Source organism: Lepisosteus oculatus, chromosome 1, assembly GCF_040954835.1.
Source record: "Lepisosteus oculatus isolate fLepOcu1 chromosome 1, fLepOcu1.hap2, whole genome shotgun sequence".
NCBI lineage: Eukaryota > Metazoa > Chordata > Actinopteri > Semionotiformes > Lepisosteidae > Lepisosteus > Lepisosteus oculatus.
Genome location: NC_090696.1, coordinates 28506543 through 28522702, shown reverse-complemented (window position 1 = coordinate 28522702; position 16160 = coordinate 28506543). Strand labels below are relative to the sequence as shown.

The following is a 16160-nucleotide window of genomic DNA, read 5'->3' as shown; positions in this document are numbered from 1 at the left end:
CGACCATGAGATTAGTACTAATGATAAGTATGACCTAATACAGGACATACATTTAGTTATTTTAGAACAAAGATACTTTGTGTTCAATAGAGAGATTTCAACCTTCAGTTTAAGTATATTTCAGTGTGCAAATATCAATGTTGTTTTGCATATTCCTTTGAGGCAGTAGTTGCCTGAAGTCTGTAATCAATTGAGCTCCCCAGACTCTTTAAGGAATTATTTTAGATGCTTTGCCTAGTCTTCCCTGCTGTAACTTTGAGTTCTTGTCTGTTCTTGGAGAGTTCTGACTAAAAAATACACGCTCAGTTGGATTTAAATCTGGAGATTCACATTGTCAGTCTTTGCTTCTTGACTTTTTTTCTGATGAACTCCTTGGTTGCATTGGCTAAAGGTTTTGGTTCATTGTAAGCTAGATGATAAAGCTCTTACTAATAAGTATGGAACAATTTCCTTCTATGTAATCACATAAAATGCTTTCGGAAACTTCAAATTGATTCTTCTGCTGCAGTTATATCATGAATAAAGACAAATGTGGCAGCTCAACCTGTACATTTGGAGGGGCCTCTGTGTATTATACATATTAATTGTATAAATCTGCATTTGGATATTATATAATTAATTATCTTTAATTTAATGTTTATTAAAATATAACAGTGATTTAAAATGTATTATTATTAAGTGATTAAATTAGAATATAGAATTAAATATATCATTTTAAGTTAAATAATAAAATGTGTACAAATTCATTATTATTTAGACACTTCAAATCCCAATAAATTTGCTAAAAAAAAGAAATTTACCTCAGATGTACATTTAATAATTACTCATTATGTTGTATTTGTTGATTTTCTGATTCATTGTATTTTCTGGAACAAAAAGTTCAGTTTTCTTTCCCATAAAAGTGGTTGTGAGTATGTAAAAAGTACAATTGAAAAGAATGTTGCTATATCAATGTTTTAGACAATGAAAAAAACTTTATTTTATGTCTGCAGAAGACTCCTGGATATAGAAGGTTTGTTTTATCATCTGTGCCCAGTTTAATACAGTCCTTCATCTGTATTAAACTTCAGCCCATAGGAGGGTTTTTCAATGGTTCCAGTGTCTTGTCAAGCTTGTATAGTTAACAAAAGAATGTGTTATCTCTCCTTTGGAGATTCACAAGTCATAAATTTCCCAGGCAGACCTCAAATGATGTATGTGTGCTTGTTACAAATTAGATGTTCTGTACCTCTTTAAGTGAGGCTGTATCATATTAAAGAACACAAATATCAACAAAAGCCTCTACCTTCTCATTCTACAATCACAGCTCACAGCTGTGGGTTATATTCTCAGTTTGTTGCAGAGGTGGGCTTTTCTTTTTCCCTCCTCCAGATGGCCGTGAGTGGAGCCAATTTGCACAACATGTTCATGCTGCTGACGCTGGAGCCCCTCTTGGCCCGCAATCCCTTCCTGGTGCTGCATGTAAGGCGGGATAACCTGGTTAGTGACGCCCTACGTGAGCTCAGCATCTACTCCGACATCGACCTCAAGAAGCCACTCAAGGTCAGAGATCTCTTTGAGCAGGCCTACACACTGTAAATCACAGACAGGTTTCATGCTTTAATCTCACATTATCAGAAAATTCATTAATAGGTATACCAATGGCTATGAGAATTTTTAAGTATAATAATATAGCGCTTTCGTGGACACTCCACTCAAAGCACTTTACAGGTAATGGGGACTCCCCTCCACCAGCACCAGTGTGCAGCATCCACCTGGATGATGTGCCACTATGCTCAACACACATCAGCTATCAGTGGGGAGGAGAATAGAGTGATGAAGCCAATTCATAGATGAGGATTATAAGGAGGCCATGATTAGTAAAGGCTAGGGGAAAATTTGGCCAGGATGCCAGGGTAACACCCCTACTCTTTTTTTAATGACCCGGAGAATCAGGACTTCAGTTTAAGTCTTATTCAAAGGACAGCACCTTTTTACAGTATAGTATCCCTTTTACTATATTGGGGCATTAGGATCCACACAGACTGCAGGGGAGCACCCCCTACTGGTCACAGTTCTTCCAGCAGCAGCCTTAGCTTTTCCCAGGAGGTCTCCCATCCAGGTACTGACCAGACTCACAACTGCTTAGCTTCAGTGAGCTACCAGTAGTGAGCTGCAGGGTGATATGACTGCTGGTTTCATACATTTGTTTAATACATGGTATGGAATGCACAAGATGGTATAAAAACCATTCTTCCATGGGTGTGGTACAGATATCATCTCTTTCACCCTTGGACTATAGGAATAATACACAACCTCAGCATTGTAAGAGGTTCAGCCGTTCATGAGAATTTTTTACTGCAGTATATTCGGGATGCAGTGCTATTTTTGGAGTACATTGTTATACCCTGGTTATTTATTCTTAGATACTTTATTGTCCATTGCTGTGGAAATTTGTCTTTGGCTTCTCCCACAGAAGTGCAAAACATAACAGTCACATAAAATCACATGAGATCACAGCAACATTATGTGATGAATAAATGGATAAATAAATATATAATGGGGGTACTACATTTACATACCTTCATTGAGTAGTTTTATTTCACAGGGGAACAAGAATGTTTTAATTTTGCTGTGTTCAGTGTACACCTGAGCCAAAGCCTAAGCATTTTATATTTTTGTTGGATATTATTTGATATTTTGCTTTCGTTTTCTTTTCGGGGTGGGATTTTACTTGTTCCTCACACTGACACATTTCAAAACACATTTCTTAACACTAATAATAGCATTCTAAATTAGTAGTCTTCCTTCCCTGTCTAGTTGTCTGTTATCTGTTTAGAAATGTTTGCAGGTTGTGGATTGTGAAAGGTATAGTGTGGAATATTGTAGGTTATTGGGTACATGTCATTACAGTTTTCAGATCCCCTCGTTGCTGTTACATCACTTTCTAGTATGTTTAGACTTCCCAGATGTGGTTTTCTGGTAATGTCAGCACTTTGGGAACAAATGGGTGTCTGGTGTGGAAAATAATCTAAGATGCATTATCAGTCAACAAAGTAATTTATACTGGCACAAGCAGATTACGCAGGTACTGTACATTATCAAACTTGTTTTTCCTTCCCTTAATTGTTCCTGAAAACCTAACATTTGCACTTACATACTGTATGGACTCTTCTCTTTTCACTTATTTTCTTCTTTGCAAAGGCAGTGATTGTGTTTCTCTGAAAGGCCTGTTCTGTAATAGTAATGTCTTGGTTCCAGGTCATTTTTGATGGAGAAGAGGCTGTAGATGCAGGAGGGGTAACAAAAGAGTTCTTCCTTCTGCTCCTCAAAGAACTGCTGGATCCAGTCTATGGAATGTTCACCCATTACGAAGAATCAAACCTTCTTTGGTTCTCAGACAAAGTGAGTAATGCTGTGAAGAAACAAAGTACAGTAATAACAGATCAATGGAGAAGAATATGATACTTGAGAGTTCACTGTAGATTAGTAGTACTGTATATGAAAGAGAGTAGGGGTGGCGAGATGGTACAGTGCTTAGCATTGCTGCCTCGCAGCGCTGGGGCCCTGGGTTCAGTTCCAGACCTGGGATGCTACAGTATCTGTGTGGAATTTTATATTTTCTCCGTGTTCACGTGAGTTTACGACCAAGAGCTCCGGTTTTCTTTCACAATCCAAAGAAATGTTGGTAGTTTAATTAGCTTCTTGGGAAACTTGTCCCTGGTGTGAGTGAGTGTGTGAGTGTCTGTTTGCCCTGTGATAGACTGATGTCCCACCAAAGTTGTATCCTGCCTTTCGCCCATTGCTTGTTGGGATAGACTCTGGCTCCCCTGCAATCCTGAATAGGATGAAGGTGTTAGAAAATGGATGAATGGATCAAACAGTGGAAATAACTGAACCCAATGCAAGTTTGATTTGAGTCTGATATCGGATTTGATTAAAGCAGTATCAGAAATGTTTTTTAAATCCTTCAGTATAATGAGTTTAGTTATCTGTAACAAGTGGGCTACCTGTAAAGCAGTTGAAATTAAACAGTAAGGTCAGTAATGTATAGCAGTTAAATGAGCAGCAAATACATTTTTCCATGTTGATGCTTGTGCCTAGCATGTAAACATTTTTTGCATGTAGAGCTTAATTTCTTATTTAATATCCTTGTTTCACAGTCAAGTCCTTTTGCAGGATAATGACTTTCCATTATCCATTTGCCAGAATTAAATTTAAATAAATACTGTATGTAGTGACCTAACGTTGGTAAAGGTAATGTCCATAACACAGCCAGAGCTACAGTGGCTTAACAGGCCAGAGCTCCTGTTTTCTGTAGAAACTGGACATCTTGCTTTTTGACTAGACAGCGTGTGATACCCCCACCCCACTTGATGGCATGCTGGCCCATCATAGGGATAAATCCCCAACAGTGCTGGACCCCTTTGAAACAGCTGGGTGGACTGGAGTAACTGGAAAAAGACCCCCTCTCTGGGGGTACACATCAGTGTATGAAGCACAAATTTGATCTCGTAACTTCCATGAGTTCAAAGGCATACTGTACTACTTCACTACAAAATGCACTTAAAACATCATGTATACAGAGTAAAACTGAATATAAATTTGTATTATTTTTTATTCTATGCAGAAACTCATAAGATTGTGTTAAATGCTGTATTTTTATGAAGTAGGTAAAAGCTTAAAACTTTCCAAAAAGTGGTTTTCTGTTTGCTAATCCGTTCTTACTTGTAAGGCTTCTAGGAAAAGATGAAGGATGCTGTAATGTATTATAACCACTAAAGTGACTTTAGTTTATTTAAGTTATTTTTTATTCAAACCATACAGTACAACTGTGAGTGACATTTTCTCACAATATTTTTTTCATTTATTTCAATGTGTGTTGTAAGGACAATATTTCAGGAAAAAAACACGTTTTGTAATTTATCATCTTACCATTTTGAGCCTTTAGTGCAAAGTTGTGATTTAATGCTCATGTCTCTTTGCTTTTGGTCAGTGTTTTGTTGAACTCAACTGGTTCCACCTCATTGGGATTACATGCGGCCTGGCGATCTATAACTCCACTGTGGTAGACCTGCACTTCCCCTTGGCCCTCTACAAGAAGCTGCTGGATGTACCTCCTTCTCTGGAGGACCTGAAGGAACTGTCCCCCACTGAAGGAAGGTACAGTACATCCACCTCCCACACACATACCTGGATGATATGAAAAGATGCCGTATGGTATCTTCAACCCATCAATACTGTTTGTTCCTAAATTTACGTAAAAGTAAATGGTCTGAGTAAGACAGAGAGAGGTCAGAAAAATAAAGCTTCCATCAGTCAAGACTAGTATGAAAGCATCCAAAGATTTTCCCCCCAATTTGAACAGTACCATGTCTTGTGTGTTGCCATCAAGCTGTATGTGTGCATGTTCTTACATATTCTGGAAGGTGTTGCATACAAAACATTCTAGGCTGCGCAACTGTTTGGGAAGTAAGATCTTCACTTAACCATAGATCATGCTGACAAATAGAACTGTGAAGTTCACAAACCATTCATTTTGAAGGAGTCCTTTCACTGAACCAAACAAATCGATGTCCAAGTCCCATGCTGACTGGTTCATATTATTTGCTTTCGGCTCAGAGAAATTAATGAAACATGAAGCCTAGCAAGTCAACACATGAAATAATTCGGACCTAATCTCAGGGAACAAAAGTAGGAGAATGGAGTCTTGAGGCAAATGTGATACGGTAAATATTAAGCAAATGGAAATTTCCAAACTCATGTTAAATACACAAAGCCCTAATGCTAATGAGGGTGAGGTGTGGATTTGAGGGCTGTGTGTGAACATGTTGTTTTGCAGATGGGTATATTCATTAAACTTTCAAAAAATTGGTAAATTACATTAGAGCCTAATCAGTTTTAAATATGCCAAATAATATGCACATACTGTATCCAATATGATGGAATAACATATTATATCATTTTTGTTAGTTTTCTGTTATCATTCCACTGTTAAAGATTTACCTGATAACCTTAATTCAGAGTGTTGTGAAGTAGGACTTTTAGTATTATCGTGTTACTTTTTTATTATTTTCTGTTATGCCTCCATTTATGTTTTATGAAGGAATGAATCACATGTGCAAGAAAGTGGGGCCACCATATGGACTTCCAGCTAATGAAACAATGTTGACACAAAAGTGTCATGTAAATGTCAGTTACCAGTTTTTGTGCTTTATTTTTTTAAATTAAAATGTTTTCATACTTTTCAATTCATACATTTCTTTAAGTTGTATGCAGTACTCGGCTTTACTTTTAGTGTCACACCAATGGGATAATGTTAGAATTTGAGTATTAATGTTAATTTTTTCTTGAGTTTTATGAATTGTGTTCCAAAAACTATTTTTTTTACGTTAGCCTCTAAGCAAATACATTGTAATACATAACGTAACAGGAATGTGAAACTCCCATATCCAGTAATTTAGAGTAATTCTGTCTTTAACATATATGCAAAAGGATAAAGGGCAAGGTTGTTATTAGGTATTTGCCTGGTAGAAATTTCACATGTATTTTATGCACATTTTTTACCAGCTGAGGCACTTTGAAATGCTTCCTTAATTAATTGTGTTAATATTTAACGGGCTAATTGTTTGCAGATGGCCAGGGGAAAGTGGTACAACCATTTACTGATCTCTAAATTAGAAAACAGAAAACAGCTCTAAGGTGACTAGGGAGGCAAATCTCAAATACATTCTTGCCCTGCATTTTTTGCTTTTCAGCAACTTGACATAACTCATGTTTTTTATTCATGAGGAGTGTAATTTGAGGTAGCCCCAGTATATAAGGTTCTAATTTCCCAAAGGATTTAAATGATAAAATCCATTGGTTTTTGCTCCCATGGAATTTACCATTGCCTTTGTACTTAAATTTAACAGCTGTTATTTTGTTGTGAAATTAAGCTTTGCATTGCTGTTTTGTAAAAAAACACCATTAATTGAAGCAGGACATCTTTGATGCATTTTTGCCTTACATTAGCATATCTTTTTTTGAAAAACATTGTTTATAATTATAAGACATATACATTTGTACGGGGATAAATTGTAAACACATTATTCTTAATTAGTATAGGGCTTTAAAGAAAAATACTTCTAGTATTTGGTATAGTATAATTTTGTGAGGATCAGTACATTCGACCCTCTCCTTAATGTTGTGGTATTGGAACCACTGTTTTTGAGGTAATCTAGAGCAGCAGTGTCCACCAGAGGGCATGCTTTCCAATTCATGATATCGTCTTCTATTAAATATTCTCCTGGAACTCTAAATCCTTTTCATCATTGGCTATTATTGGTGCTGTAGTAAGTGCAGACCAACATAAATAAGATGGCTGATGACATTTCTACTTGACATGTTGGCATGATTTCCAGAAGATCTGCATTTCGCTGGCTTTTCAGGCAGGTCCCTTTCATCCAGGCACAGCTGGTAGATGATCTCACAGTTCTGTAACTTAACACTAGAGCTGTTTAAAATAGTATGCTTCCTTCTGAAACACTCTCCAGGGTTTTAAACTGTCTGATTGTAGGTTTAAAAATGGTTATGATACTCGGAGGTACCGATCCTGTTGGATGGCTGAAGATGAGTTGCCCCTGAAGTAAAATAGCAAATGACTTACTGTCTGTCACCAATTAAACATGTCACGCACTGATTAATTTTATAACAAGAGTCTCTTTATGTTTAGGATGATCTATTAAGAACTGAATGTAACAGCTTTCACATGAGTTCAAATTCATCCTAAGCTTCTGAACACAGATTTGTTTGGCATTTATTTTTATATCATCATATATTTTCTTTCTTAAAGTTAAGGTATACATTGAGCGGCAATGACCTTTAACACAAAGGCCCTTCATCTCTTTCTTGTTGCAGGGGCTGCTACTCATATTTTACTGTAATATTTTGTGCATACAGTATAACATCTTTCGTGTTTGTCTTTATGCCTGCAGTAAGTGTTGAACATATGTGCAGTCCTATGAAAAGCTAATATAACACCACTTTCCATATCTTTCTATTAATTTGTTGTCAGAGTGTTTTCTAATGCTCCTTATTATTTCTGCCATTTTCTTTCCAGGAGTCTTCAGCAACTCCTGGATTATCAAGGGGATGATGTGGAGGAGTCCTTCTGTCTGAATTTTGCCGTAAGTCCAAGTGCCCTGGGGAGGTGAACTTTATATTTAGCAGCAACTCAGGTGCCTGCTAATAAATGTTGTCAATATTCCAAAAGAATTTAAGGTGAGGAAATTTATTTTTGATAAATTGTGGTATTTAAAAAAAAATGGCTAAGCAGCTCTGTTGAAACAAGGAACTATATAGTTGTTGCCAACAATGAGAACGAAGTCTGTTGTCTATTGTATAATGTTTCTCATCCATGGAAATGAGAGAGTTAGATAAGCAGCATGGTAATCAGATTTGTCCTTTGAGTTTTGCTGATTAGACTTTGAGATAATTAATTCAAGTTACTATAGTACTGCTAGTTTGGTATCTCTGAAGGTGCAGCTGCAGATGTGAGAGTAACCAGTGAAGAGTAGCCACTACATGAGGATCAACAGATTGTTGGCAGAAGATTTTGTGTTTGAGGGGTCGCTTTGCAGAAGGGACTAGGATAATTGTAATTAGGACAAATTAGGCCACAAATTATACACTTGAATGAATAACATGTGGGAGTTTATTGCTGACTTCATTTGTAAAAAAAATAAACGTGGGTCAAGACAACTATTATTATGTGCTTTTGTCTGTTTTCTGGAAATATTTTAGAAATTTTAGGAACTATTTCATAGTTGTGTTGCTCTGTAATGGAAGTCACTTACATTTTGAAATGTCTTCTAGGATTTGGATCAAAGCACTTAAAAGAGTGCAGGATTTCTTTTTATACTAGGATTAATAATAATTATAGTAAACTGTTCTAAATGTTTTGTTACAAGTTGTGTTTAAGAAAAAATCATGCGTATGATTAAATTAGCATTGTTAGCTTATGCACAAGCAGAGCAAATAAGCTAAATATCACAGGGCTTTGAAATATATAAAGCAGTTCCATGAATAATAACTGTGAGGTAGTGTAAGCAAAAGGCCCCTTTTTCTACTTGTAGATGCTATTACCTTTCTGTTTCAAATTAAATTCTTTGTGAAAAGAAAAACCAACAGCCAGGCTAATATTAGAAATGAAATATTTGTTGATTTAAGATAAGATAGGATCAGTTTATTGGCCATATACAATTTCTTGTATTAGGAATTTGTCTTTTTTGCATACCCCAATTTGCTCTCCATGACAGACACAGACAGGGAGAGAAGCTTGGGGTCAGAGTGCAGGGTCAGCCATTTATACGGCGCCCCTGGAGCAGTTGGGGTTATGGGCCTTGCTCAGGGGCCACACAGAGTAGGATTCCTCTGCCAGCCACGGGATACGAACCATCAGCCTTCCAGCCACAGGTGCAGATCCTTAGCCACAGAGCCATCCACCGCCCTAAAATATTTCTCTTTACAGATCACAAGGGAAAACTATGGACTAACTGAAGTCAAGGAGCTTGTCCAAGAAGGAGAAAACATCACAGTGAACAAGGACAACAGGTGAGTATACTGGGACAACTTGTATGCTATAAAATTTGCCAAGCTCACAAAAATATGCAGGACAGTGTATTTTCCATGGGGGAGATATTCCATGGGAGATTGCAAAATTGTTCTTTTGTATTATTTCCTGGCTTAGTTTAACTGTCTTTCCCATAATACCAGATTTATTACAAATAACTAATCTTTGATTTACCACCATTTACTGTATTGCACTCCAGGAAATGAACATTCTATTTATATTTATTAAAAAGATTGTTTTTTTAAATTAAATAAAACACCTTATACTGATCAAATAAGCCAGCTCGTTCTATTTCCATTGCATATAATGACTGTAGGACTGTGCTGAACCTAGCTCTGTTCAAACTGATAACCTTACAGACCTTATTGCCCACCCGACCAGTCAGGCCTTGGTCAGCTTTGAGCCACTCTTGTGAGCTTTACCTGTATTAGGAGTTTAGAAGGAGCTGCCTCTAAGTGCCCATCTGTGGGAGCTTTGCTACTAGATAAGTCACTACTAGGGCTTCCCTTGGCACAGTATTCTTTACAAAAACCTTATCAGGCACCGTGGTGTAGGAAAAAAGCAAAACCAGGAAATTATTTTGTCGTTTAACTATTGAACTTTTTTTTATAAAAGAAACGAGCCAATTTTGGGGGGGACATTGCATCCAACAGAAAATTCATCCTTGCAAAATAAGTAAATAAGAAATAAAATGAAAATTAATGCTTACATCATGAATATCGACTGCTATGTAATTTATGCATGAAATTGTGGATCTCCAAATTCAAATCAATTCAATTAATTTTTATATAGCACCTTTCACAACAAGGTTGCCCCAAGGCGCTTAACAAAGCAATGTTGTGAATGCAGAACAGAAAAGACCAGAAGATAACTAATAAAAAATAGAAAAGCAATTTACACCAAATTACATATTCATTCTCATATATAAATATGTACTGCACCAGATAACAATACAGAACAATGTGAACATAATAAGCAGTTTATTATACATCACTATTTTAAGGCATGTCCCATAAACACTTCAGGTATGTGCAGGTACTGTCTTGTTAGAAGCCATCAGAGTTGTGCTGTTCCCATGTGAATGAACTTTAAATTACATTCACTTTTTTCAACAGTGTTTATTAATTGCTTTATGTGTCTTAGAATATTGGTCACACAAACGTAACTTTTTGTGTTGAGCTGTCCCATTTTTAATTATATTAAAAATGTTTCAATTTGCATTAAGTTGCATATTTATTTCACCTAAAGTTTCCTGATAAAAATATTCAAATATATTTTATATAAAGGTCATTCTATTAACAAAATAGTCATATTTATTTTAATGAATTTATCAGTTATCATAATAGTCATAATAGATTTTTTTCAGATTGATTTAAACAGATGGGACTGGATGTTCACAAATGCAGAACACCAGAGCAGGCACACAAAATCCTAATTAAAATTTCACATTCTAGCTTGGCTTGAGATGTAAATCCAGAGGGCCAAGATTTAAATACTAAATTCTGCCAAAATTAGTAATGTTTCTTGGCAGCTTCACAAAAGATCCATTTTAAATGCAGGTTGTTTGTTTTCATATTGACAGTGGAATCAAAATTAAGGAATGCTGGCAACAGCCAGAGTATTATGTCTTCAAAATAAACTTTGTGTCACAAAGAATATAAATGTAACATAGCTATATTAGTTTGGGCAGATGCTGGAATTAGTTTAGCTTACAATCGGTCAGTGACCCAGACATTTCTCACTCTATTCCTTTATTTGGATTTTCCTTGATGCATATTCAGGGTATCAGTTATACTAACTTTTCCAAATCTGAAGCTCAGCCTGCACTGTTAATGCAGTGCATGAGTGCATTTCTGCAGTCCAACACAACACGTGAAATCATCAAAGTTATTTTAGTCCTTTTGCTTTGTTTCACTTGTGAACGAAACCGGTAATACCTACAAAAACATTCACAGAGGTTTCCAACTTTCTTACATGATGTAGTGTTACCAGTTCACACAGTGTCAGACCTACAGAGAACTACTTGGGCTAACCACTGCAGCATTAAGTGGATCTCTTCAAAGGATTACATTCCATTAAACAGTGACAGATTATCAGTTGTAATACAGTTTGCAGTACTGTAACTGATGTGAGAAGATTATTTACTTTAGAACAAATGCGCATGTGATAGCACAGAGATGTCTTTGCTTGTCTCCTGCTTGTGAGTAATGGAACAAGCTGGAGATGTTACCCTAATCACACCCTCTCTTAAGCCACATTGCAAAGAAGATGATTTGATGTTCCACTTTTTTGCTGCATTCCAGACTCCAGGTCATTCTCTATGTTGGTTTTCTGTATAAGAACTGTCTCCGTCTTTCTGTGAAAAAAAAATGAAACAGTAGGATGTTTGTAGCCTTTATTAGGTCAACTTTTTTCAAGGCAATGTCCCGGTGACTCATCAATATTTAACCTTTTAACCTTCTTTCTAACTACATACTGTATGTGCTGAAACAACCAGTTTGGAACGTATGATATTGTATTTCAGCTAAAAGAGCTGGTAAGAGAGCTTGAAAGTTGTTTTTTTTTTTAAAAAAAAAGCACTGTAGTTTGGAGTTTATTGCTTGAAAAAAGATTCTGTTAAAAAAACCTTTTCCCCAAGAAACTGCACACAAAATGTTTTAATTGTATTCACTAGATAAAATCCATAGTTACACTGTAGACCTAGTGTATTAAGTAGGTATTTTAATACAAAATTATGTATTTTAACCATGCAAAATTGAGACGCCTCAAAGTGCCTTTTACCTTTGTTAAGGGCAGTCAGAACATGTAAACATACACATAGTATTGATGCTGGTGAAAAGGTCATGTTGGTAGACAGTTGTGTGATAATATTTGTATGGCATTCATTTTAAGAACTCACATTTTGGAACAAACAACTTGACCTAAGATGTTCACATTATCGTATGAAGGACCAAATCCTGCAGCCAAAATTGTTTTATAAAATAATTGTGACCTAAAAAGCGTTGTTATAGGAATTTTACAAATATTTTAGGTCTTAACTTTTTGAAGAAGCTTTTCTACATTTCCAAAGTCCTAGCATCTGAATTAGAAATGGTCTGTTTTTTTTCTTTCATTTTTATGATATGCATGCAATTTGTGTGCTGCAGATCCAGGTTATCCAGGTTAATAGTTAGCCAGGTGATCGTGGTGTTCCTTTACCCAATAATAAAAGACGACTGTTTTTTAGCCATATTGCTGTGCAATATTTGTAATTAAATTAAAACATCTCCTGATATCAGACTGGCTTTTCAAAATATTTTTACTTTGTTATGCATACATGTACTGTATTGATGCAGGTTGTGTATGAGTTTTTAAAAGGGAGGAGTTTATTAGGAATCAGACCAGCATTGAATGACTACAAAATTGGTTGGAAACCACAACCCATTGTTCTTTTAGATGCAGATGACTGTATTTATTTTACATTTACTGTTAAAAAACGTCAAACATTTTTATTAGTATTAACTAATAGCTTTTAAGCTTTTAACAAATTGTCCTCATATGAATAAACAGCCATAAAAGCAGGTTTGGAAGAAATGGAAATATTAAGAAAACTAAAATGGAACCATAAAGTGTCAAACATCTTCACCTCATTTTCTTTCCATTCCATTCATTATTTGACTGGTATCGCACAATGGCCTGTCTTGTGATAACAGTTCATATTCACTGTTTTAAGTGCAGTGCCTGATGAGTAGAGGCTTGCTGGTGAGAAGTTATTTCTTGTCGTATTGTTTTCAGGGAGGAGTTTGTACAAGCCTACCTGAACTATGTTTTCAATGACTCTGTGAAGGAGCTGTACACTGCTTTCTCCAGCGGTTTCCTGAAGGTCTGTGGAGGGAAGGTCCTGTCACTCTTTCAGCCCTCCGAACTCATGGCCATGGTAGTGGGAAACAATAACTATAACTGGGAGGAGATGGAAAAGGTAAGAGTTGTAAAGTTCATGAAATCATGGAAAAGGCTCCCTGGGTAACCCTTGCAATAGTGTAATTTAAGTTCTTCTGCCTTATCTGTCTAATGTCCCATGTCCCATTTAGCATGAATGAATGTATATTTGGCCTTGTTTTCTGTATCCATATATTAACCTTCTGTCTCCTTCTGTTGCATATGATGAGACAAGATTTGCCTTGCCTGCGGTCTGTTTTGGTCCTAATGCCCCAGTATAGTGACGGGGACACTGTACTGTATAAGGGGGCCAGACTTTGGATCAGAAGGAAAACCAGAGTTGGAACCTTGTTCTGCGGTCATTAAAAACCCCAGGATGTTTCTTGAAAAGAGTAGGGGTGTAACCCCAGCGTCCTGGCCAAATTTCCCATTGGCCTTTACCAATCATGGTCTCCTAAAATTCCACATCTATGAATTGGCTTCATCACTCTGTTCTCCTCCTACTGATAGCTGATGCGTGGTGAGTGTACTGGTGCACTATGGCTGCCGACGCATCATCCAGAACTACGAACTAATTCGTAAGCCCGTAATATAGCAGCTTTCACAATATCGCGATGCAAACTTTCTTCCAGAGAAAGTGTAGAGCAAACATCTTGAGCTTTACCCACTAGTCTACACTACAAAAGCAGTGACCAGACCTCCTTAGGCCAGCGAAGTGATGTGGCAATTCGCTCGAATGCACCAAAGTACAAATCACTTCCGACTCCCTGAATAGAGGAACTAAAGCAATCTGCTTACTTACATCGAAGGTGGTCAAGAGTGGATCTTGCAAAGGAGACATGTTAGAGGCCTCAGAGTGGGTCAGCTGCGCAGCAGGAGCATTCCTTCTTGCTTCTAATTCAAGCTGTCGGAGCTTAACTTTTCTCCGCCTCAAACTCCATTTTACGAATTGCAAGGCGCAACTCAAATTCTACCTGGTGTGCCTGGGCTTTGTCCTGCACCTCCATTTGCAAACGGGCCAGACGAACTTTCAGGCGAATCTCATCTTTCGACCCAGTGGAGACCAGAGAGAATGGTTCAAAGGGAGGTGATGTGGCCTTGACCTCAGCCTCCACTAAGTCTTCAGCCACCACCTGCACCTCATCCTGTTCTTCCACAACAATAGCAGGTTTAGCACCAGCCCCAGGAGAACCAGCGTCCTTGCTCGCTAGTGCAAAGACCTCTAATTCCACCAATTTATCAATCGCAGCTCTCTTGATGTCCCTATTAAGAGCTTGCGTCGATACCTGAATCCAGAAGTGATCTGCAGTTTGGAGCAATTTGTCCTTCCTACACCTGTCCAGCTGCTCAAAGGAAGGTTCCACAGACATTCGTGAATTAAAAGTAGCCATAATTACCTTGCCAAAAAAACACAATCCAAATCTCAGAATCCTAAACCAGTCCTTATTCCACAAAAAAATACCAAATGATGCTAACCAGTCCCAAAATGCACGAAAGTATAAACACCAAAATTCTGCAACCAAAAAAAAAAAATCCTTAGCACAAGAATTTGATATCCCAGACGAGCCCCCAAAAATGTTCCAACCCCAAGTGTCTAGGGGTAAAGGGGTGTAACATTTAGGATAGTTTTTGGATGTAGGTGGGTTCTGGTGAGGGACTTAGGAAGCGTGATAAGCGTTAGTGCAAAAGTGATTATTTTAAGGTGAATAAGTGACTGGTACGTAATAAGACACAATAACACACGGGTAGGGAACTAGAGTGGTGCCAAAGAAAAGAAAACAAAATGGAACTGGCTAAGAGTGAGGGAAGCTGACCTAACTACAAAAGAAAACCCGAAACACACAGTCTTTGGCGTCTCCAAACGCCCTAGCTAACCTTCACTGACTACCCAAAACCATAAAAGACAAAACGGCACTCACCTGTACTAAACTAGTGTTACTAATACAGAGACCACCAACTATGTGTGTATAATGTACCCGACAACCTAAACTTACCCAATACACAAAAGTTCATACAAATACACAAGTGAACTACGAATACAAATGAGAGTAGACACAAGTAACAGGGTACAAAAGAACACAGAGGTTGATATAATACGTTTGGGCAAGGTAAGGGCTAAACAAGGATAAACACACAAACAAACGAAAGTACGAGGAGACAAACACAAAACAACAAAGCCGAAGCTTTACGAAAACACACACGGAAGAAGCGAAGCAAAACCAAAGCTGTGCCGAGCAGGACCAAATTCAAACAAAAGGCCCCTTCATTCAGATAACCTCCAAGTTATATACCAAATAAGCTGAGTTCTTATTGGCAGAGAAGCTAATTGATGATGATGTAATACGGAAAGAATGGTGTAATGATGGACCAATGGAAAGAATGGTGTAATGATGGACCAATGGGGGAGAGAGAACAATCAAGGTCAGGAAGTGTGGAACATAGCAACAAAAACACAAATGGACCACACACTGGGACGTAACATGGGGCTACACATTGGTGGTACTGGAGGGTAGTCCCGATTACCTGTAAAGAGCTTTGAATTGGAGTGTCCAGAAAAGCGCTATATAAGTCTAACAAATTATTATTATTGTCATTCTTGTTGTTTTTAAACTGTTCTTCCCTCTGTAGTTTCCACTAATTAGACTACATT

The 16160-nt window shown here is 37.3% G+C and overlaps 1 protein-coding gene across 4 annotated transcripts in view; it reads left to right on the top strand.

The window, feature by feature from the left end:
* herc3 (HECT and RLD domain containing E3 ubiquitin protein ligase 3) overlaps positions 1-16160 on the top strand; it is a 49178-nt gene that overhangs the window by 27172 nt on the left and 5846 nt on the right. For all 4 annotated transcript variants that reach the window (XM_015344593.2, XM_015344591.2, XM_015344592.2 and 1 more), the window contains 6 exons: positions 1372-1542; positions 3241-3384; positions 4976-5142; positions 8081-8147; positions 9491-9573; positions 13367-13550. In XM_015344593.2, coding sequence (XP_015200079.1) covers positions 1372-1542; positions 3241-3384; positions 4976-5142; positions 8081-8147; positions 9491-9573; positions 13367-13550 — 816 coding nt within the window. The remainder of the gene's footprint in view (positions 1-1371; positions 1543-3240; positions 3385-4975; positions 5143-8080; positions 8148-9490; positions 9574-13366; positions 13551-16160) is intronic.